Source organism: Egretta garzetta, unplaced genomic scaffold (genome assembly GCF_000687185.1).
Source record: "Egretta garzetta isolate BGI_Z169 unplaced genomic scaffold, ASM68718v1 scaffold163, whole genome shotgun sequence".
Taxonomy (NCBI): Eukaryota; Metazoa; Chordata; class Aves; order Pelecaniformes; family Ardeidae; genus Egretta; species Egretta garzetta.
In genome coordinates this window covers 1,856,122-1,877,954 of record NW_009259308.1, presented here as the reverse complement: position 1 = coordinate 1,877,954, position 21,833 = coordinate 1,856,122, and the positions used below count along the sequence as shown (strand labels likewise).

The following is a 21,833-nucleotide window of genomic DNA, read 5'->3' as shown; positions in this document are numbered from 1 at the left end:
ATTAAGAGGAGTGTGGCCAGCAGGGCGAGGGAGGTTATCGTCCCCCTCTACTCTGCCCTGGTGAGACCCCACCTGGAGTACTGTGTCCAGTTCTGGGCTCCCCAGTTCAAGAAAGATGAGGAACTCCTAGAAAGAGTCCAGAGGAGAGCAACTAGGATGATTAAGGGACTGGAGCATCTCCCTTATAAGGAAAGGCTGAGAGAGTTGGGCTTGTTCAGCCTGAAGAAGAGAAGACTGAGAGAGGACCTCATCAATACATACAAATGTCTTAAGGATGGAAGTCAACAGGATGGAGCCAGACTCTTTGCAGTGGTGCCCAGCAACAGGACAAGGGGCAATGGGCACAAACTGAGACATAAGAGGTTTCAGTTGAATATGAGGAAAAACTTCTTTACTCTGAGGGTGACGGAGCACTGGAACAGGCTGCCCAGGGAGGGTGTGGAGTCTCCTTCTCTGGAGATATTCAAAGCCCGCCTGATGAAGTCCTGTGTAACATGCTCTAGGAGAACCTGTCAAAACAGGGGAGTTGGACTAGATGATCTCCCGAGGTCCCTTCCAACCCTTGTGATTCTGTGATTCTGTAAAACCAAAATTATCATAAACGTCCATTAACTTCAAGCTACATCGAGCACAATCTGTGAAGGTTTAATCACCGAGAAAGGCAGACAAGCCCCAAGCCAGAGGTGTGCTTGATTCAGATCCTGCTGTAACACCCAAAAAAGTGATAACTCAGGTTTTGTGGATAAGACTGGTTTTTTAATTTGTCTGCTGGGTCTAATAACTGCGGGGGAAGAGAGAGGTTGAAATTGAATTGTTTTCAGTTTCTGTCCTGTTTTTGCTACCTAACAGAAACCCAAACAGTTGGAAAACAAAGCATTTTGAATTGCTTGTTGAGACTGCTCCTCTTGTGTAAAATGGAGTGACAGCCTCTCCACATTATGGGTAGGAGGCTCATGTAAGAGACCAGAGTTCCTACTCCTGATTAACATTAACTGCAGGCACAAAGAGCCACCCTACCCCACCTATGAGTGCCAGGATATTCTGCTGTTCATAGCATGTCGATTCAAATCTGCAAGTAGAGGATGCAATTGAAACTGGAACGATCACTCTAGCTAGTCTCAAGTCTCTCTGGAAAACCCTATTTTCTTCACAGACACCTAGGTCTTAAAAACTTTTCCTCCATCAAAATTGCTTGTTTTCTGTAAGGCTTGATTGCAATTCCCCTCACATTCCAGCTGTTTACAAACTACAGTGGAATATCCTACAGTCACTCAGTCTAGAAATCCTTCAGTTCTGTGGGCATAAAACGTAAACGTAACAATTTCTGAAAAGAGTCCTAGTTTTTAATTATTTGTTTGTGGTATTTTTTCAGGGACCTCTGAGATATTGAAGCACTTCTACTGTATGGAAATGCTGGATCTAAGCCAGCAGAAAACTCTCGATGCAAGGATCACAGCATCAGTGTAGAAATCACTGCGGCATCACCTCTTTGTGAACCAAAGCCTTAACCCAACAGGGAGAATCAGCTAGGATCTTTACTGAGAATAAGAGTGGGTATTTAATGTGTGGATGTGGTGTCGTACTCAAAACAGGAAACAAATACATCTGCACTTGACCTGAAGGAGACACGAAAAAAGCCAGGATTTGGACATTTCGTAAACTCTATAGCCACTATATCCATTCTGAATTCAGATGCTCTTCACTACTTTGAACATACTAAGTAATGCATTTACATAAATCATGTTCAGTGTTAGATTGGAGTAGAAAATATATGGTACAATAAAGTAGAATTTTTTTCTTAGAATTTGGTCCTTATCTGAAAAATGGATTTTAGCTCTGTTGAGGTTCTCTTCTTCCAACTGCTTGCTGCTCTTTTAAAAATTACTTGTAAAAAGAACAAAAAGGTTTGAAAATCATCCATGTGTGCAGAAGTTTACTTGTCTGGCCTGACTTAACAATCACACAAAAGGAAGTTTTTATTAAAATTAAAGCCTCTTGGCAAAACCACAGCTGTTGCTCACAGCATTGACTTTTGCCCCAAACCGAGAATCTTCTGCGCTCATTTGTTGTCTGAAACATAGCTAACATTTAATACTGTCTTATTCTGCAGCCAGGGGTATTACAGGAGAATCCCACCTTATAGGCAGAGCTGTTTAAAAATAAATTATCTTGTTCTCACAATCTCAAAGAAACCCCTGAAAACTACAGTTGACTCAGCAGCACTCTTGCTATTTGTTTCACTATCACTTCCACCAGAAACATGCAAGTGGCATATGTGTGTACGTGCGCCACCCCACACCTATTCCTCCATACACGACTGCTGAGGAAGTGCCGACTGCCTCCTGAGAAGCTGACAGATCCCGTGCAAACACTGTCCGCCGCTGTGCGTACTCCACAGAGCGACTGCAGAGGCAGCACAAAAGTAGCTGACATTGATGCATCCTTGGATGTGGGACCCTGAGGGATAAGCTCAATTCTGCACGTTTCAAGGGGCACCGAGAAACAGCTGAGTTGTGGGGTGCCAGAAAGATTAAAAAAGAGGAAACAACTGATAAACTCTCTAAAAACTGGGCTGCTAAATCCAAAGTGTCTTTGTCTCCATACCGGTAGCAAGGAGATGCTCCCTCCACATTGAGAAATCCGAAGCATCCATGTCTGCCTCCCAGCCTGGAACGCTTCTGATGCTTGTACTCACAGCAACAGCTCAACCTGTCCACTTGTATCCCATTGAGAAAAAAGGTGAGGCTGAATGGGAAACCATGGTGCCTTTTTGAGATGAACCGAAAGGTCTCTGCAATCACAGAAAGGAAAGGGTTCAAAGAAAAAGGTTACGCTTTACTGTCAGCCTGTTGCAACTGTTGTATCTCCTCTGCATCACCACTAAAGCACCCAGCCCTCTGAGGTTCTCAGATGTATGAGTTACTTGGTAAGACTCTATCTCCTCCCCACACAACCGCCTGGTCTCTTTCCGACCCAGGAGCGCCAAGCTGGGCACACCTGTGACAAGCAAATACATCATCAGTTTGGCTGCTCATCGCTACAGCACAACAGAGAGCAGAGCCTCCCGTCTCAAAAAAACTCTGCCACTTGCGTTACAGGAGTGTACATTATGCATAGGAAGCTTAGGATTCCTGGTGTGTGCCTGCAAGGTGCAGTGCGGCAGTATGTTAGAGCTCCTGCAGCAGTATGTTAGAGCTCCTGCAGGAGTATGTTAGAGCTCCTGCAGCATAACACACACGTTCTTCAGTGCAGCATCTTGCAAAGTGCAACCAGGCTCCAGATCAGTGCAGCTGCAATATTAGCAGCTCTGCGCCTGCACCTATATGGTTGTACTCAGAGCAACACTGAGCAGCTGGAAAGGTGGTGTTTCTGGAGCCATTTCAGGCTACCCTGCAAGGGCGTTTTTCAGCATCCAGGCCTTAAGGGCACTCAGGCTGTTACCCTGCTCCATGCTGGGGGGGGAACACTGGGTTGTAGTCCCTTAACCCACAAGTCATAGTATCCTTCCAGAGCAAACTGAGCACACACCAGCAGGGAGGAAGCCACACTGTACTCCAGCAGGTTCCCTAATAGGTGTGGATGGGGCTCAGGACAAGAAGAGCACACACAAAGGACACCTTTCGCACAGCTGGGACACAGCTACAACAAACGCCCTGACCAGATCTGTGGGCGCTCTGCAGTGCGCCCACAGCCTCAGGGGACAGGCTGCAGTGCAGGGACCTCTGCATCATCTTCCCACATCCAGTGAATATGCAAACACAAACACAGCGGGTTCTGTGAGCTGGAATGAGGGATGTGATCTGTGGAATCACTCTTCCTCATAAGTGAAAATCTCCCAGACATTTCCTCTTCCCATTTTCCCAGAACTCAATTTGCCTTTTACTGGTGCGACGGAATTGCACTCAGGTAAAAGAGATGGGAATTGGGATCCCACTATGCATTTTTCCTTCTGGAATAATAAGCAACATGCACTGATGTATTATAGCAAGTCAGAAACAGATAACCCCTATTTAAGGACAGCTTACTGCTACAACTACAATTTATTAACCATACATCTCTATACAGAATTAATCTAAGCTACAGTATTTTGTCAAATCATTTTTCTAAATTCATTCTACCCTAACTTGCAAAAGCAACTGTAACCTCACTTTCAATCACGAAACAGTAGATCCAGATTTAGTGCGGAGGCAGACAGTATAAAAATCCCTCCATGCATGTATCTTGACTGAGCTCAACTGAAATAATTTTGATATCACATCAACATTTTAGCCAAAAAAAAAAAAATCTTGCCAGAACCAATACAAACTCTTTGACTCTTTAGCCTTACCTCCTTCCAATAGCTTGCCTTTGTAGACACAAAGGTTTTCTCCTCCACAATGCTGCTGATAGACTTTGATTTCATCTCTGTAATCAGTGTCATCATGAGATAAATGCACACTTTTTCCTAGAAAGACCATGGTAACAAATGCATTGCTGCGTAACGAGGGCTTAGGGAATCCTCCAGAATTCTGCAGCAGGAAACACACAAAAAAATGCATTCAGCTTCCAACTCTACCAAAAGGCGAACACAAAGATCACGTGTGTGCGGCGTACGCTTGAGGCTTCCAGTCTCTTATGACAGGCCTTGAGCTGCTTAAATTGGAATGTGTTTTGTAACATGCAGAAGGGCAGGAAAATATTTTGGACTGAAAATCCATTGCATTGAATTGTCCAAAACTGCAGGGACCAGGTTTAATGACCCATATGGCCCCTCCCAGTCTTGGGTTCCTACAATTTCCTTTACACAAATCAAAACTGGCTGGAGCTATAGTGTAACAGATGAAGTTTTCATACGCTCAAGGCATTTCATATATCCCTCTGAAGGTCTGTACTAGATGTGTCCAGAGACAGAATCAGATTGACTAAGATGGAAGGCTTTCAATATTTTGCTATATTTTTTCTGTTTAAGCACCTTTCCCCCCCCCAACTGATGAAAAACATCAAATATTTTAGTATATAGAGAGATGGGTGGCAGTTATATATTTTAATAAATTTTCTTTATTAAAAAAATTCAGTGAATGTTTATGCAAACTAGGTATACACACATGTATAAACTGAGAAGTAGACCAAGATAACTTACCTTTGGTAAAAGCTGCTCTAAGCCATTTGGTGCGGTGGTGGGGCGAAATCGTCTGCCTCTGGGCACCCCATTTCTCACTGCATTTACGCTCTTGTCTCCTTTTTGCGGGGGGGCAGGTGGCACTGGTATCGCGTAACTGTTAATGACGGGGAGCTGATACGGGGATATACCAGTCGCATATTCCATCGAATTCATAAGTCTTACCCCACTCCTCTCCCCCTGCAAAAACATTTTAACCAGGTTTAAATAGATTATGCAAAAATAGCTACCAAGCATATTGAACTAACCGTGGTTTGACTGCTCTTTATGTTTATTAACCCACATACTTCTAGAACAATTCCTTAACCTGGTGCTTGCAATTTTGTTCATGAAAACGTTTCTGTGCTAAAACCCTTTCTTTTAATTTGCAAAGCAACAGGCAGATTGCTTGAAAACATCACCCTCATAGATATATACAACGTTGTAAACCATGTACTACTTGTAACCATGCAGAGTTCTGATCACAAGCAGACAGAATGCTGCACAATCCCACAGCACTGATGTGCTCTCTCAGATGGCAAGCAAATTCCAAAGCAGCCAGAATCTTCCAACAGTAACATCATTTGGCATCAGTTATACAAGATGTGGTTCAAAACGATTCTTTGCCATTTGTAGTGGAGGTTTCGTCCTCTTTCAGGATGAAATGCAAACAGAGAACCAGGGCCCTGAAAAGCAAGGCATCTCTAGAGAATAAATTCTGCAAACATTTCATGTTCTGGATCCGATTTAGCTGTTTTGTCAGTAGCGAGCATTAAAGAAACCATTTAAATCACCCATAATTCGAAGAGACATAGATAGTGCCAGCAAATTCTTGAAGAAAGGATCGTGACCATCACAATACAGAGCAAATGCATAGCAGAAGGGGTAAATTCATACAGTGCCTGCCAGTCAAGGGTAGCAGGTCACAGTCCCATTCCAAAATCCTCCAGTCCTTTGGAACTCCTAACACAAAGCCAATTATGCAACATTTTTCCAGAACACAACACAAGTCCAAAACTCACCTGAAAGTAACTGCATACATATCAAGATCATGTCTGGCTACTGCAGAAAGCTGTCACTCTCTGAATCCACTAGTGTGACTTAGTAGGACGAATGGTAAAAAAAAGAAATTTGTTTTTTGCTACTTTGCAGCTGTAGATGAAGATGAAAACTCATAAAACTATGTGAAAATATTCCTGAGTTATTGGTGTAACCAAGTAGCTACCTCCCTCTCTACATAACAGAAAATCTATATAGAGGCAGAAAATTTTGCATGCAGAGAGATTTTATACTATGAAGAAGAAGTCATCACGTTTTTCCTGGCTGTGATCAAGAATTGGGCATTAGACCAATAAGAAAATGTCTTGAAAATTAAGGGGAGGTTAAAAAGGAGAGTTTAAATAAAAGCTGATAACCATTTGGTCGGCATGTTGCCTGAAGTACACAGTTATGGGAAATACAGTAGTAAAGCAGTATTATAAAGCTGACTTTAAAATTATGTTATTTTCACAATGAAACATGGCCTTACCCCACTGGCAAACTGCTCATCATTTTCAGGTGCGCGGCACTTCTGTTTAGAGGTTGAAGTCTTTGGTACAGACCCTACTGCAGCACAGCTGTGAACTGGTGGAAGGTGAAGCGGGTGTTGCATATTTCCTGGAGCTGTATTTGGTCGCCAGGAAGTCTAGAAAAAGAAAAAGCAAACAGCTACAAAATCTCAGTGTATAGTTTCCAGTGCAGAGCAGCATCGTGAAGAAAAAAAATAGCAGGGATCAAGATATTTGGAAGTGATGAGTGATCCTCCGGTACCTTCAGGAAACGGAATTTTCGAGTCTGCCTCTGAAGAGGCAGGCTCCTTTAGGCATCTCTAATTGAGCATCCAAAAACTGGAGCATCCGAAATAACTCTTGGGCATAAATGTAGGGTTTGCTGCTGTCTCTTCACAGAGCAGCCTTGAAGCAAACATAATGAACTCATCGAAACTGTAGCAGTGTGCTGTGTTTTGGCGACTTCAGCACATGGACACTGAGAGAATGCAGAACAAAAGCATGCCTATTTTTGTTCCATACTCAGCATTTTTCTGCCTTTTTAATTATTTCATCTTTTCCTTGTATACCCTTCCGAATACCACATTAATATGTTGAAACCTAAAAAAAAATGTTTAACTGAGTTAACTCACCATCTTAGAAAAGGCAGGCTCCTTGGATCGGTGTTGATGAGGAGGATGCCCACCACTATAATCAACTACAGGTCCAGGTACCCTCTGCATGGGATGGAGAGGAAGAGGTCACCCAGGACTGAAAGTCTCTTCAATCTGCACCAATTATCATTATTGAAATGGAGAACCAGTTAAAACTGGACTATATATTTGACCTTTGACTTTAGTATCTTTATATTTCAAGAGTATATTAACATTCCTTCTCTGCCTGTTAACAGATAGTAAGATGCTTCTGAGCCAGAGCTCCAAAGCACAGCCTTCTGGAAAGAGCTTTAGCCTTACTGCACCCCTTCAGCTCTGTTTTCTAAAAGACCTCCACTGCTTACAGGATTTTACAACATCTGTAAACTTGCCACAGTATTCACTAACAATACTTAATGTACTGATACTGGCCTAACCCTGGGTGATAAGGCAGACAAAAGGGAAAGATTAAAGCAGACTTATCACAAGCAAAGCTATTTTTTTCTAAGTTCTGATGTGCCATTCCTGCAACATCAGCTTCTTGAGATTTCTCTTTAATCACCCTATCCTGCAAACGGGAAATCAGCCTCAAGTGATGAAGGATGAGGCCCTAATCTGAACAATCAGGGCAGTCAACGCTCTAGACTAAGCACAGATGTCATAGGTATATGTGCACGCTTTCAGCTGCGTGTGCTTCCATGATACCATATGGAGCATTTGGTAAAACTCACCAGTTGCAAGTGACCAGCTGGTTCTCCAGCCACTAAAGGATGGAGCCCATAATGACCTCTTGGACCAAGTGGTGGATGTGGGGAGCGCAGAGGGCTAGCACCTTCCACTGATCTTCTGGATTGTTTCACCTAAAAGAAGAGACATTTGCATCTTTCAGGTACTAAATACTCTTAACAGCAATGTTTGAGCTCGCCTTCCTTCTGTCTTTCATTGGACAGCTATGATGATCTCGACCTGATGGAACACCTGGTTAAGGAAGGAAAGGATATCAAGGGGAGAATGAGAGAGGGACAAGGAAAAAGACTTGTTCCCATCTCTTTTTCATTTCCCTGCAGCCTTCTCCAGCTGCAGATCCTCCCAAATTCATCTGCCTGTTTCTGTGTATCTCCCAATTCTTGGTTTGGTTGAAAGGCTCCTTTTTTAAATCTGAGTGCATCTGCCACTTCTTTGCTCTGACTGCTGCCCCTCCCTACCTTTTCTTTTCAAAAGCTCCATGCTGGGCTGACTACTCTTCTGGAAAGAGATAGCTGTGTTTCTCATCCTCCCTTGCCCAGCCACCTGTGTTTCTCCTTTCCTTTTAGATTAGTTACTCAGCCAAATTCACTGAATGTATGAGGTGAGAATTAAATTACACTGCTAATTCCAGCCAGGTTCCTGTGTCCCGGTGTGGCATCACAGCAAAGATACAGATCACATATCTACAGGTGTCTCCCTTACGCTTCTCACTGAAGGAAGTAGTTTTGGTTTATGTTCCAAAATTATCTGAGTCCAGAATCCCTTGACAGGGTGTCTTAGTCGCTGCTTCCACTGTGGCGACTTTCTAACAGCAGGAGTTCAGTCAGTAAATCATGCCCTGGCAATTGTCATAGTGATCAGTGTTTTTCAAGAAAATCTCCTCCTTTCTTTTCATGATGAATTGCTCGTAAATGTCTTATTTAAAATTAAAAAGATTTTACATTGTTCTTCAACTGCTCAAAGAAGCAGCTAGCTTCTCAATGCATTCTTCTCGATGTATGCAGGCTAATAAAGAAATAAGATGTCGAGTATATTTCAGTCAAGGGACTTCATGGGGAGAAGAACCATTGACTTCTGGTGGGATTTCCATTACTCTAACAACTACAGGATCAAGCTCTACCTACATGACACCAAGGTGAAGACTTCTGAAACCTCTTTTCATTACTTACATGCTGATTCTGCAGCATGTGGAGAGGCAAACGACTGAAAATGTGAGCTCAGTGCTCAGCAGCAGTCAAAAGCAGATAGTGTCTAGAATTACAAGGAGAAGAACTGCGACAAGTATCTTAAATTATTAATCCAGTTCTAGTTCCCCATTTCAAAACAGAAATAGTACCACTGGAAAAGGTAAAAAAAATGGCAACAGTAATGAGAAACCTGGAATGGCTCATGTATGAAAGATTCAATAGACTGAGGGTCTTCAGCTTGGAAAACTGAGAAAGAATAAGAAAAAGGTGTGTAAAACCACCAATGCTGTGGAAAAGGGGAACAGTTATTAACTTTTCTCATAACAAGAACAATGGAGCATCAAACATCATTATCAGACAGCAGATACATTAATTATTGTGCCGAAATGCAAGGAAGTACCATTTCATACACCTCATAATTAAATTCCACAACCAAGAACACTGCAGAACCAAAATAATAACCAGATTCAAAAGGAACCATGTGCACAAATGGAAGTTCCTGAACTGCTGGATAGAGGAAGAAGGCAATGTAACCTGGGGCAGGGTCATCCTCTACTTGCCTGTTTCTTGTACTTTTTCCATAAACATCAGAGACAGGACACTTGGCTCAATGAATCTCTGGCCTGACTCATGGCTGTTATTTAACACGGGGCAAAACTGCCATGTCCCATCAGTACTCGGTAGCACTCAAGCCTTACCTTGATTTTCTCCACCCTCTCCTTCTTCACAGAATTTTCAAGTTTCCTTTTTATTTCCAGCTGATGATGACGCTATCAATGTAAGAGAAAGAGAAATCTCATTAATGGACATTATGAGATATCAATGAATGTAAGAACACACTTGCTTCTGTTCTGCTTGTCACTTACCTGCTCCCTTGTCATTACCCTCACGGAGCCCTATGATGAAGCTACTATTGATTCAATCCATTTGCATTACACCTGTGAATATTAACATTGGCAGGGGAACAACTGTGCATTTGTAAAGTTGTAGGGACTAATTCCATTCTTGATACGTAATAGGAACATGCCCAGATTTTGTACTCAAATAAGATATATAACCATGTTCAAACTATTTGGTTTTGATTAGAATTTTTGAAGCAAACTAGCCCTGTGAATGTCATCCCATAATCCAATGACTGCCAAAGTGCAGTAAGTGATCCAGAACAGTGTATGTTCTAACGATGGTATGGTTTAACAACCAGAAGCCAGTGGAGGTTTCATGTGGGGGATGTCAAGCACAAAGGTTGTCCTTTTTCCCAGCAGGAGAGAGCCTTTCAGGGGACCATGAGGGCACAGCTAGGTACAAGTTACCAGCCACTGGCCATCAGCAGGGAGGTATCTGAAAAGGCTTATGCATCACTAGTAAATGCCTACCTCCATGTCAAGGACCTTATGAAATATGGCCCGAGCCAGACACTCCTGTACATATCTTTGATGATCCCTCCTCAGGGCATTTAGCCGATATTCTTTATCAGATATTATTCTTCCACTCCTTGAGATCTGCCATAAACAAATAGAATGTAACTAAAAAGAAGAGAAGAAGACAGAATAAAGCACGCTTTTAAACAGAGTGCAATTTCTCAGAAAGACTACTTTCTCTTACCGGTTAGCTACCACCTCTGCTTCTGCCATGGTGCTGGAACTCACCTTCCCAGCACAGAATTGGAGTTTCTTTGACCCCATGGACCCCATCAGCAAAATGAAGAGAGCAGGAGAGCAGCAGTCACATTTTTTAACAGTTGAGGGCTCAGCCTTATTCTTCATGAGCCACTGCCCAAGTCAGTGGGGGGGAATGAAATACTTGGCTTCCTACTGTGTAAGGGTTGCATCTGCCTGTGCTAAACAGTCGCACCTAGGAGTGCGTAAGTATTTTTAAAAACATTCAGCACATTCACCTTTACCAAATCCTTCAGTTTTCCATTAAACACTTTTGAAAAATAACACTGAAACTACTTAAACAGCTAGTAGAGTCAAAGATGCTTAGATTTCAGTTTAAAAAACCCTAAAAGAATCAATATGATTCTGTATATTTGCAAACTGAAAGATTTTGCAGAGGCAAATTCCAATGAGCAAAAAGAAATATGGAGCAAAAACATGAAAGCATTTTGAATTTATCAAAACCTCTCCATGAAATACCTTCTTCTGCCTGGATGTGAAATACAAGCAGATTGATGAACATTCTCACATCAGTGTAATTGTGCAGTTATACGTAACAACTTACTGAAACTGCATTACTGAGCAGAAGCTCAGGGGTAAGCCAAGGCTCTCCAGTATTTGCATATATCATCAATCCATGTCAGCCACTGTTCCCAGTTTCACACAGATACACATTATGACTGTTGCATTACAGAAGGTGCAGTGGTAGCGTAAGTTTGGTATTCTATGGAGTATGGCCCCCACATCGACTGGTAGCACATCACTTCTAGTGTGGAATCATCATCTACCAGCAGCCCCCATGCTAGCATCTTCAGAGCCCCAGGTGGCCCCTGGACCTTGACGTCCTGAAACGTGCTCAATGCCAGCTACAGTATTTTCTCAGCTGTCCTTAGCGTCTTCAAAACCACTTAGCACATAGAGCTAAACTCCAAGCTCAGTTTTCCTTGTCTTTCTGTCATTCTGATTTCAGTAGCGCAGCTTTACACACCACAGCCCTATGCCCCGGCCATATCTCACTGACCAACAGTAGATAATAATGCAGTGGGACGTGCTTGGACTAAACGAACCTGCCCTCAGCCTCAGTGCAATTGTGTGGCTTTGATCTGGCACAGCATAATTTCACGTGTTTGGCTAGCTGGTCGAATTCTTACCAAGGACAACGCATACCTCTAACAAATAAACAACAGAACCATCAGTGGTTTGACTTGTGCAATACTAAAAGAAACAAAGAATTCTCTTCTATTTTTTTCTCAGTAAAAGAAACTTTTCAATCTTACCAGTCCTGATCTCTGGAGATGTCGTCTTCTCCTGGTATTGCTGAAATATCCAACCAGGTGTTTGTCCGTAAGGCTATTGTAGGTTGCAAGAAATCTGAAATAAAATCAATACAGATGCATATAATCCACTTGACGACCAAATTGTTACAGCTTAAGTTATAAAGACTTACCCAATAGCTTGCTGCACAAACTGCTGTCTTGGTGAATCATGCCCAGCATTTTGTCAGATAAATGCCCATTAGATTACGTAAAAGCAACATCTTATTGCCTCCGGAAGATTTGTATCAGAAACAAGTGATTTCTACATAAGATAACAGCAGCTCAGCATGGAACTGTGTACCGCCACCAAGGCACAGGGTCCAACAGAGCCCAGCCCTGAAAGTCTCCTCCAAGACCAACTCCCGCAACAGCCACCTCAGATAATGCACTCGGACCTTCGGCAGGTCAGTATCACACCATGCAACATCTGGACCTGGATTCCTGGCTGAGTCTGGCAGGCACAGACCCCAGCTCCCTCACCGCCCCACCATGGGCCCTGTGGAAGTGCATGAGTAAACAGTACATCACCAGCGAGACGTCCCAAAACTCCTGCCCCACTGCACACCATCTACCGCCCCACCATGCACCCTGTGCTGCCCCTCCTTCTGCCACCTCCTAACTGGTGATAGATACGGCAGCAACGGAGTTTCTGGCAGCTTTTGCAAAGACCTGGAAGAATAACTTGGGCTGGGAGGGACCTCCAGAGGTCATCTAGTCCAACCTCTGGCTCCAGGCATATCACTTATCAGCCTTTACCTACACAAAGGGATTTTCCTGTGGCCTTCAGTGCCAGCTCTCAGACATTATGGTCTGGTATCTAACACAAAAAAATTCCTTTCTTCAGTCTACTTAGGTCAGCAGAAACTGCTAGCACCAAAACATATTTTCAAGACAGGACACTGTTTCCATAGTATTTTCACTGGCTTGAAAGTTAGCACACACGTTATTAACTTGGGTGCAAATCTTTGCTCTGATTAAGACTACCTATTTGTGGTTTTCAGCTAAAGCCTCCTTCAGTATCCACATTTCCATGGCGATTTCCTCCTCTTTAATGTTTCCAGCACTAGAGGGATTGCATATCAAATTCATCACTTGGAATACCTATGCAGAAAATGAAGTGGCTTCAATTTCAGGTGTCAAAAAAGACGCTTAAGACGTCCATCCTGTTTTGAACCATTTGGAATTTGGAATAATGTGTCTGTTAAAATGTTGCCTGGCCAACCACTAATTTGTTCATGAACAAAAAAGTGGGTTTCAAAAAACGGTTCTCCATTTGGCCTTTACACCAACAGAACTCGCAAACTACTCGGGAAAAGCAATCCATGACAGCAAGAATAGGAACTGCCCTGTCTATTTCAGGAACCATTTATTTCAACATAACAGTGACTCTAGAATATTATTTACATAAACAGCCAAGAATGCTTATCCTGCAAACCTATTCGTAAATTCAATCGCACAAAACTTGTACAGGGCAAGATTCATAACTTCTGTGGTATTTACAGGCTAGAAAGCATATGTTACTGTAGCATGTGTTTGCCGGTTGTCACCATATGGCAGCAGTTTGTCTGAAGTGCAACTTGCACTGATGAGAATACTTCTTTTTTTTTTCCCTCTCTAAACACAGCAACTACATTTTACCAAAAAATCATCAGATCTATTCTATGTGACTGATTTGCTCAAGCTAAACAAAAAACAAATGTACTCTGCAGAAAACCAAAGAGTTTGCAGAAAAGGCCAGCAGGCACTCATCTGTCTGCACGAAGCCTGACACGCTATTGCTCTGGCACTCAGCAAGCTGCCACCTCTTCACCACCTCGGTCTTTCTGTGGAGAGTAGGCCTTGTGCTGGAAGGTCAGGAACAAGTCCTTATCCAAACTAGGGCATCAGAAGACAGCTGAGTGGTAAGAGACAGCACCGCTCTCTCAAGAACCCTGCCCCTCCTGCGTTAAAAAGCACGGACACTGGACAACTCATCGCTCAGTTCAGTATCAGCCTACGCAGGTCAAAGCTAAAGACCTGGATCTCTTTGGCCACACCGCGCTCTCAAGATTTTAAAGAGACCAACCAGCTGGTCCTACGATGGCTCTCGAGTGCCATTCAGTCTAAAAGGCTCCTGGGGCTACGCTGCTGCAGTCACCAGAACGGTTGGGCTACCCTGCCTTCTGCTAATCTTTTTCCATTTAAAGACCCCTGACTTAGGGGTGCAGAAGTCCTCTTCTGTATCCAGAGCAACAAAAATGGGCCCAATATGAAATGCAAGAACTGCTCAAGCTATTTTCCAGTTCCTAAGTCAATATACTAAAGATTCTCTTTTATTGGATAATCCAAAGTGAACAAATTGCATCTCTCTTCTATTTATTGGTAAAAAAACTGTAAGACCAACAAACATGGAGAACCAGACCACGCAGACGGTTGGAGCGAGGCCCTCCCCTGCTCTACCCAAGAAAAGTCGTGCATGTCTGGAAAACCAACAGAGCTAAACCATGGCAGCTACCAAAGATCAGGCCTTCCAAAAATTGAACCTAGTATATGAGAGTTCAACACAAAACCTGAAGCATCCATAATTAGCAGACATATTTTTAAATAGTTCTTAGCACAACCTTATCTTACTTCACCCTCTGCAAAACAGGACAAAAAACAAAGTAAGTGACAGTAGGCTTAAGTTTTTAATACTCTAAATCCATTCACATCTGTAAAATGTATACTCTGAGATACATATTGCATAATATGTTCAACCTGACCTTTGGGGTCTCTGGGCAGGGTATGATTTAATTACATGACAAGAGATTGATCTCTTTTGTTTCCTTTGGCTTTAAATTTAAATGCCACTGTACCCCTATTACATATCTTTCAATGGGATAATTCAAGATAAATATCTATTGCTAGGCTGAGTTACCACGCGCATAAGTATACTCAAGGAAAGAAAGAACAACTAAAAAAAAAAAAAGAAAGCAAAAAACCACAAAGAGATCATGGATTTACAGGAATTTTATCTGGGGTTTCACAATAACCTCACAGGTAGCCTACCAATGATAAACTAAACTTTAAACAAACGATTTAGCTTACCCTATTACGCATGTTGATTAAACACTGGTACTATAGCAACTGTTCTACATTACTTTTTTAATCCACTGTTTGCATTTGAAACCACCAGATTACATCAGTTGTGCTAAGTACCAACTTATGGTATCACCTGGCAATTGCATACAGAAGCAGAGGAGAAACTCAATCCAATTCCTTTTCATTTGCTTCCTTCCATCTAATATTTCATGGACCATATAACTAGTTAAAATGCAACTCCCATCTGAGCATGGTGATGCAGCAACTTTAGTTTCAAAGAAGTCTCTGTACACGTATTTTTCTCATTTAATTTATAAAGAGGCTGAATTAAATTCAAAGTTCAAAACGGTACTGAAGGAAATTGGGAAATGTTTGGGGCCTGAACCAAAACCCATTAAACCATTGGGAAAAGTGTAACTGGATCCACTGGGCTTTGGCGGAGCCACACTGCCAAGAGATGCCAGAGCTCTCTGCCCAGGTGAATGCCGCTGTTGTCCAGAGAACCAGCACAGGCAGAGCCACACAGAGTACTCCGGCCACTGACTCGAACTCAGATTTAAATCATGTGCAATAAGCAGGGGCTGGCCCTGCAAGGCTGTGCTCACCTGGAGCTTCTACCAGTTCTCCCGCTTATTTCAGCGGACCAGTTCACCCTCCCCCAGTAGATTTTAGGCAAGTTTAGTTGGGAGCAGGCCATATTGGCACTACGCTTGGGCTTGGCCCAAACCCCTCTGGAGTATCCCATCGACACCACAGGATCAGCCCCATTTGGTGCTCCAGCGGATGGGGTGCAGGCATACTTTCCAGTCTAAGGGCAGCCAGGGTGAGACCTCATCCTCTGAATGGAATCTGTGCCGTGCACTCAAAAGCACGCAACTTATTGTCAAGCCTAAGCTTTGGATGAGACTTGTGCTCCCTTGCGCCAACAGATGACTATGGCACAGACGTGTGCAGTGTTGGGTGAAGGGCACCAGCAGCCCCCTCTCATGTTCCCCCCATTCAGCAGCCCAAGTGTTATTGCCTTTTGGTCTTTGCTGACTCGCGGATCGTGCCTGGAGATAAAATTCAGAATGCTGCTTACAAACGACAAGGGTGAAGCAGACAGGAAGATCATTCAGAAGGATGGAGTCACAGAACTGCTGTAAGACAGTGTTATGTTAATGGTTGGACTTGATGATCTTAAAGGTCTTTTCCAACCTAAATGATTCTATGATTCTGTAAGACAGATTTGGGTTCATTATTTGCTTCACAGAGTAACGCAACCTCTAACTGCTGGGGCATTTCCCTACCAGCAAGTTATCTGAGAAATGTTGTGAATTACCTAACCTGAGGACTGTCAGAAACAAGCTCTTCAGCAAAGCAGACCACTGGTCTCGTTCATTCCCCTGCTCCTAGAAGTTCATGCCTGAAAAGTTTTCTTCCAGAGACTTAAATATTTAAGAGCTATATACAAAATGTCACCTCTAAATCCTCTACAACAGACACAAGTGCAGAATTGACCAAAATGCATGTTATAAAAACATACAGCAAAGGAAAAGCACCAGTCCTGAACAGTATTGTACAAAATGCTCATTACAGTCATATGACAGTAAGTCCAGAAAGTCCATTTTTCTGGATATTTCTGGGACTCTTTTTTCTCTGCCTGTTTATCCTGTTTATTCTCTACAAATTCTTGCGTTTTATTAGACTTTATTAGACAATTTTCCTGGCACAGAAGCTAGACTGACTGCTCTGTAGTTTCTGGGACAAGTTTTGAAGCTCTTATCAAAATTAATATCAAATTTGTTTCTTTGGTATCACAGCCAGTGGCTACATATCACTGTTAGCGCAGTAATTTCATACTTAAGGTTACTTAGAATGCTTGGATGTACATGGTTTGTTCCTGATTTTTTTAAAATTAATTTGCTCAAAATCCTCCCTCGCTTGCATCTAAATTTCACCTGAGTTCCCCAAATTCACACCCAGTCAAGATTTAAGTGAAGCAACCTCCTCAAATTCTTCAACAGTGATGTTCCAGACAGAGGACTTTAACTACACAGTCACTGAGAAACAGTGGCATCCTATTTGGACGTCCAGGTTTTTTTTTTCCATAAATGTTCTTTACCTTGCTTACTATCGGAGATGTGAATACACTTTGCATCATACTAGAGATTACATTTTTCAAATTTCTAAAAGCAAAAAGTCAACCATCAAAAAATCTCTCTGCTTCTCACCTGAGTGGATTTTTAAAGTGAAGGACCATATACAGTAGGAAAAAGGAGAATTCCCTAATGTACCTTTTATTAACGGGACAGTTCTACTGAAACAGAGCAAACCTCTGGAGCTCAGTTAACGTGGATCTGCCAAGGTGGGGAAGAGGTGCCAAGGAGCTCTCCCATCATGTGAAGCCAGCCATAATCCTCATCCATGAAGTCATCTGAATGCAAAGACTTTCTGGACCACCAGAAGAGCAGGAAACAAAGCCAGGTAACTTCCTTCCCCAGGGCACACCATCTATCAAAGGCTATCATGTGTGTGGAGTACATGCTCTCTATGGATCCTCTGGAGAAACTCCGTGCCTGAAAGAAGCACCTCGACTCCTGGAGCAGCCCTGGGACCTGGAAGGCAGATGTATCCCATTCCCAGGTCTGGCTGTGCCTCGCAGGGGCAGCTAGGCCTGCTGTCATTTGAGCCAGGCAGCCGTCCGGGTGCCTACCACTCACGCTTCAGTATCACCCACACTCCTAGGGTAACACCTTAACTGCCCAGTCAGAAAAATAAATTGCTGTCACTGGAGCCAACTCTTCCTTTTTCCCCATTAACAAAAGTAATAAATAAATAAAGGCAAGTACAAACACCCAAATTAACAGGCAGAACGCAGCCACAGAAACCAAAAGACCCACAATTTATTTTGCTTTAAAAAAAATGTATGGAGGGCCAAAGCAAAACACACCTCAGTCCAAAATGCACAGGAAGAATTAGGTCTGCAGGTGCGGGGAGTCCAGCTGTGCAGATGACAGAGCACGCAAAACACAAGACATACCAGAGCTGATGACTAGGATTTTAATAAGCAAAGGAAGTGTCCAGTTGTTGGAACTCTGTATTCTGCAGGATTGCCATTGCATTATCACTGCCACTATTCTATATTAACAGTATCTGGTTGTTACCAGCTTGCAGTGCACAATGCGCTATAAGCAGAGCCAGTGCTGTGTATCACAACGACTTTTAAGGTCGTTAAGACTGTTCTTACTCATCTGAAAGGGTATCGGGGCAAAGTCACAGTAGGTGTCCTACATTAGTTTCGTAAAGCAAATCTTCACAGTTAATAATTTACAGTGCAATCAAATCAGTGACTGCCCACCAAAGAAATCATCTAAGAGAGCACCAGAGCTTTAGTTATTGATTGGTAGAGTCACAGGGCCTTATAGCCCCGCTGTTGTATGTTACAGCTGGGGTTTATTGCCACTCCAGTCAAACAAACAGTCCTGCCCCTGACGGAGACCGTTCCTCAGCCTAACGAGCTAAGGGATCATCTTGCACTGTTTCTGCTGGGGGCATAAACAAGAAGGACTTGTTTAGCTTTCGAACAGAATGGATTTAACCACAGGCTGTCAACCCCAAACAGCAAGTTCAACATCCCACAAGGCAGGGGCACCTGCCCAGCATGTTTCGTTTGGGAGAAAACACTACTCTTAGGAGACCTTCCAGATACCCGGCCGCTGTCTGCCATTCCCTCCGTAAGAAAACTCTTCAGCCACGATGAATTATATCCCACTTCCAGAAATATCACTGTCGGGGTCTCCAGAGAGGTAAGCAAAGTGGTTTTCTGCAGAACTGGAATTCGGCTTAAATCCTGAAAGTAAGGACTTCGTGAATCCTAGCTGGGAATGGCGTAACGGGCACATGCAAAGACAGTGCAATTCCATCACAGAGAATGGGATTTTGCCACCTACCCACCAGGTATTCAGAAGATAACTGCTGCCCTTATGATGCTATTCAGCATAAATGATTATTTTGTTTGATGCCTCCAAGCTTAAGCCAAGTGACTATGGCCAGTGACTACACTGCACTTGGGCTCCTCTCTCTCTGAGAAAGAGGGCTATCTATTTAGAAGATGACAAGCCACGAAAACAATCCCCAGTCTCCACAAAAGGAGGCTCTCGCTTTGTCAGGAGCCAGGGCTGTCACACTTGTGAACTGACTCTTCCGACTACGGGCCTCCAACCATGGCCCTCCTCCAACAGCAGGAAGCTGCTGCCATGCAGCTGGGTCACTGACCGACCCCCGGCTGCACCCCCTCTGGACTTCACCTCGAGGTACAGCTCTGGCTTCCACGTTTATTGATTTCAACTGCTACTGCTGTGCATGAGAAACCATGCTGCAACACAACTACTGAACCAAAACTCACTGAAGTCAGCAGATGACTTGAAGATTTGACAGGGCTTTGGATTCTGACAATAATTAATTGGTTTATTCTAAGCCCACAAAACCCTTCAGCACATGTACAGTTTTACTCAGGTGGTAACCAAGGAAGGGAGAGGCCACCGTCTCTCCAAATCACATTCTATCTCTGCTTAAACCTTGCAGGACCCCTTCAGCCCTGGCCATCTGACCTCAATGAGACCACCAGTCATCTTGCTCCACGGACACACAGGTCGCACCCACCCAGGTTTTTTCTTCAAAAGTTTCACGCTGTCTTCTTTACTCTTCATCTAACCTGAACTGTTTAACTGCCAAACCACTGAGGATTCTTTGCCCAGATACGCAGTGAGAATTATTTTATTAATACTTTGCCCCAGGGGATGATCACCGAGCTCAAAGACATCTGTAGATCTTGTGAACAGATAGAAATGCCCTTGCTCTGCCTGTACCCAAAGGAAGCCTGGGCAGCAAAGACAGCCAACAGCACCCTGGGCTGAACTAAGAGGACCACAGCCAGTAGAAGGAGAGAAGCAATCGTCCCCTTTCCTTGGCACTCATTTAGACCTCATGTACACCGCTGTATCCATCCAGTTCAGGGAAGCCATGGATGCACTGAAGCGAGTTCAGGAGAGGCCACCAGGATGGTGGAACTGGAGCACATGCTCTGAGAGGAGAGGCTGAAGGAGGCAGGGGCAGCTCCAGGGTCCCATAGCAGCCTGCCAGAGCCTGGGGATATGTGGAGAAGACAGAGCCAGAGGAGGGACAACAGATACCAGTTGAAAGAAGAGGGGCTGAGATGGGTCTAATGAAAACATTTTTCCTCATGAGGAGGGCCAGGCAGTGGAGGAGGTGCCCAGGGGGCTGTGCTGTTCCCACCCTCAGAGGTTTTAGGGATCAGTCTGGATGAAGTAGCCTGGCCTGATCTCATAGCTGACCCTATGAGCAGGAGACTGGACTAAAGACCACCTGCAGTCTCTTCCAGAGTGAATTATTTTATGATCCTACAACTCACTTGGCTGCTGTACTAGGCTAGCATTGTTTGACGGTTGCCAGAAGGGAAATGGGTTACATCCAGTCTGTGAGGAGCAGAGGCAAACCTCACATGCATTGACTTTTCCCCATCCACTTCAGCAAGCTCTTTTTAAGTCACAGCTCTTTAGTTTTCAGTGTTTTCCATGTCAGATGCAGACTGGAGGTATTCCTCGAGACACTGGGAAGTGGATGCCATCAGGCATAGCATAATTGTTTCCCAAAAACTGAATTAACAAACGTCATCCAGAGTCCAAAAGTGCCTAAGGTGGTAACTACAGCGAAACAATCTTCCTAGCATAAGGTTTTAAGTATTTTCTTTGGAGCTCTATGCATTTCTACATAAAAGAGATTTTCATGCACAACACTTTTTCAAAGGCTTTTAAATAATTGAATCATGCTATAAGTTCCAATCTTGAACACATCTAGACATGGAAATGGGAGCCAAAAGACTCCTGTTCTGCTACTGGTTGTATGACCATGTATGACCATGAGCAAGTCGTTATTTCTTTACTCAGAGCATCGCCCGCTAAAACAGGATGCGTCAAATTTTGTCATGGAGATGGAGATCTGCAGCGGTCCTCAGTTCCACAGTATCTGTAATTCACATCGTCTTGAGGAAGTTTGGATACTCTGAAACACAACCTATGGATCTGAAGTCGGACAACAACAAAGGGAAACGCCTGAAGTCAGTGGCCCCGTTCCCTGTGACTGCCCCCTACCTGCTCACAGAGTAAGGTTCATTACCTTGGCGGAGGACTCAAGATCCAGAGAGGACCTGGGTTAAAAAGTGCTCACCTCCGCACAGGCCAGCAGGTACCTCCCAGGTTCCCAAGTTGCAAAGGTCAGAGCAGCCCAACTCCACAGAAATGCAACATCCAAACCCACCGTTTTGCCCGCGTTGGAGTGCAAGAGAACACCTTTAGGCCTTCCACATTGTTTGAGGCACTTAGTTCTATGTCATTATTCTTACGGAATTAAAAAGGCAAATGATGAGTAAAAAGGCGCAGCCGCGCGGCTCACGTTATTCCAGTCAGGCTGCGGGGCTGCTGGCGGGCGGTGACCCCCAGGCGCACCAAGGGCCAGCCCCTTGGCGCAGGGGCCCCGTGTGCTCCCCGCTCA

At 43.7% G+C, this 21,833-nt stretch overlaps 1 protein-coding gene across 1 annotated transcript in view; it reads right to left on the bottom strand.

Annotated features, from left to right (window-relative positions):
• Window positions 1-15,978, bottom strand: part of ERICH3 (glutamate rich 3) — a 35,660-nt gene extending 19,682 nt beyond the window's left edge. Inside the window, 10 exon segments of the mRNA XM_035891743.1 lie at window positions 2,605-2,791; window positions 4,328-4,508; window positions 5,120-5,338; window positions 6,666-6,799; window positions 7,313-7,400; window positions 8,048-8,176; window positions 9,949-10,020; window positions 10,624-10,749; window positions 12,183-12,276; window positions 15,887-15,978. Coding sequence (XP_035747636.1) covers window positions 2,605-2,791; window positions 4,328-4,508; window positions 5,120-5,338; window positions 6,666-6,799; window positions 7,313-7,400; window positions 8,048-8,176; window positions 9,949-10,020; window positions 10,624-10,749; window positions 12,183-12,276; window positions 15,887-15,978 — 1,322 coding nt within the window.
• Window positions 15,979-21,833: the final 5,855 nt, after the last annotated feature.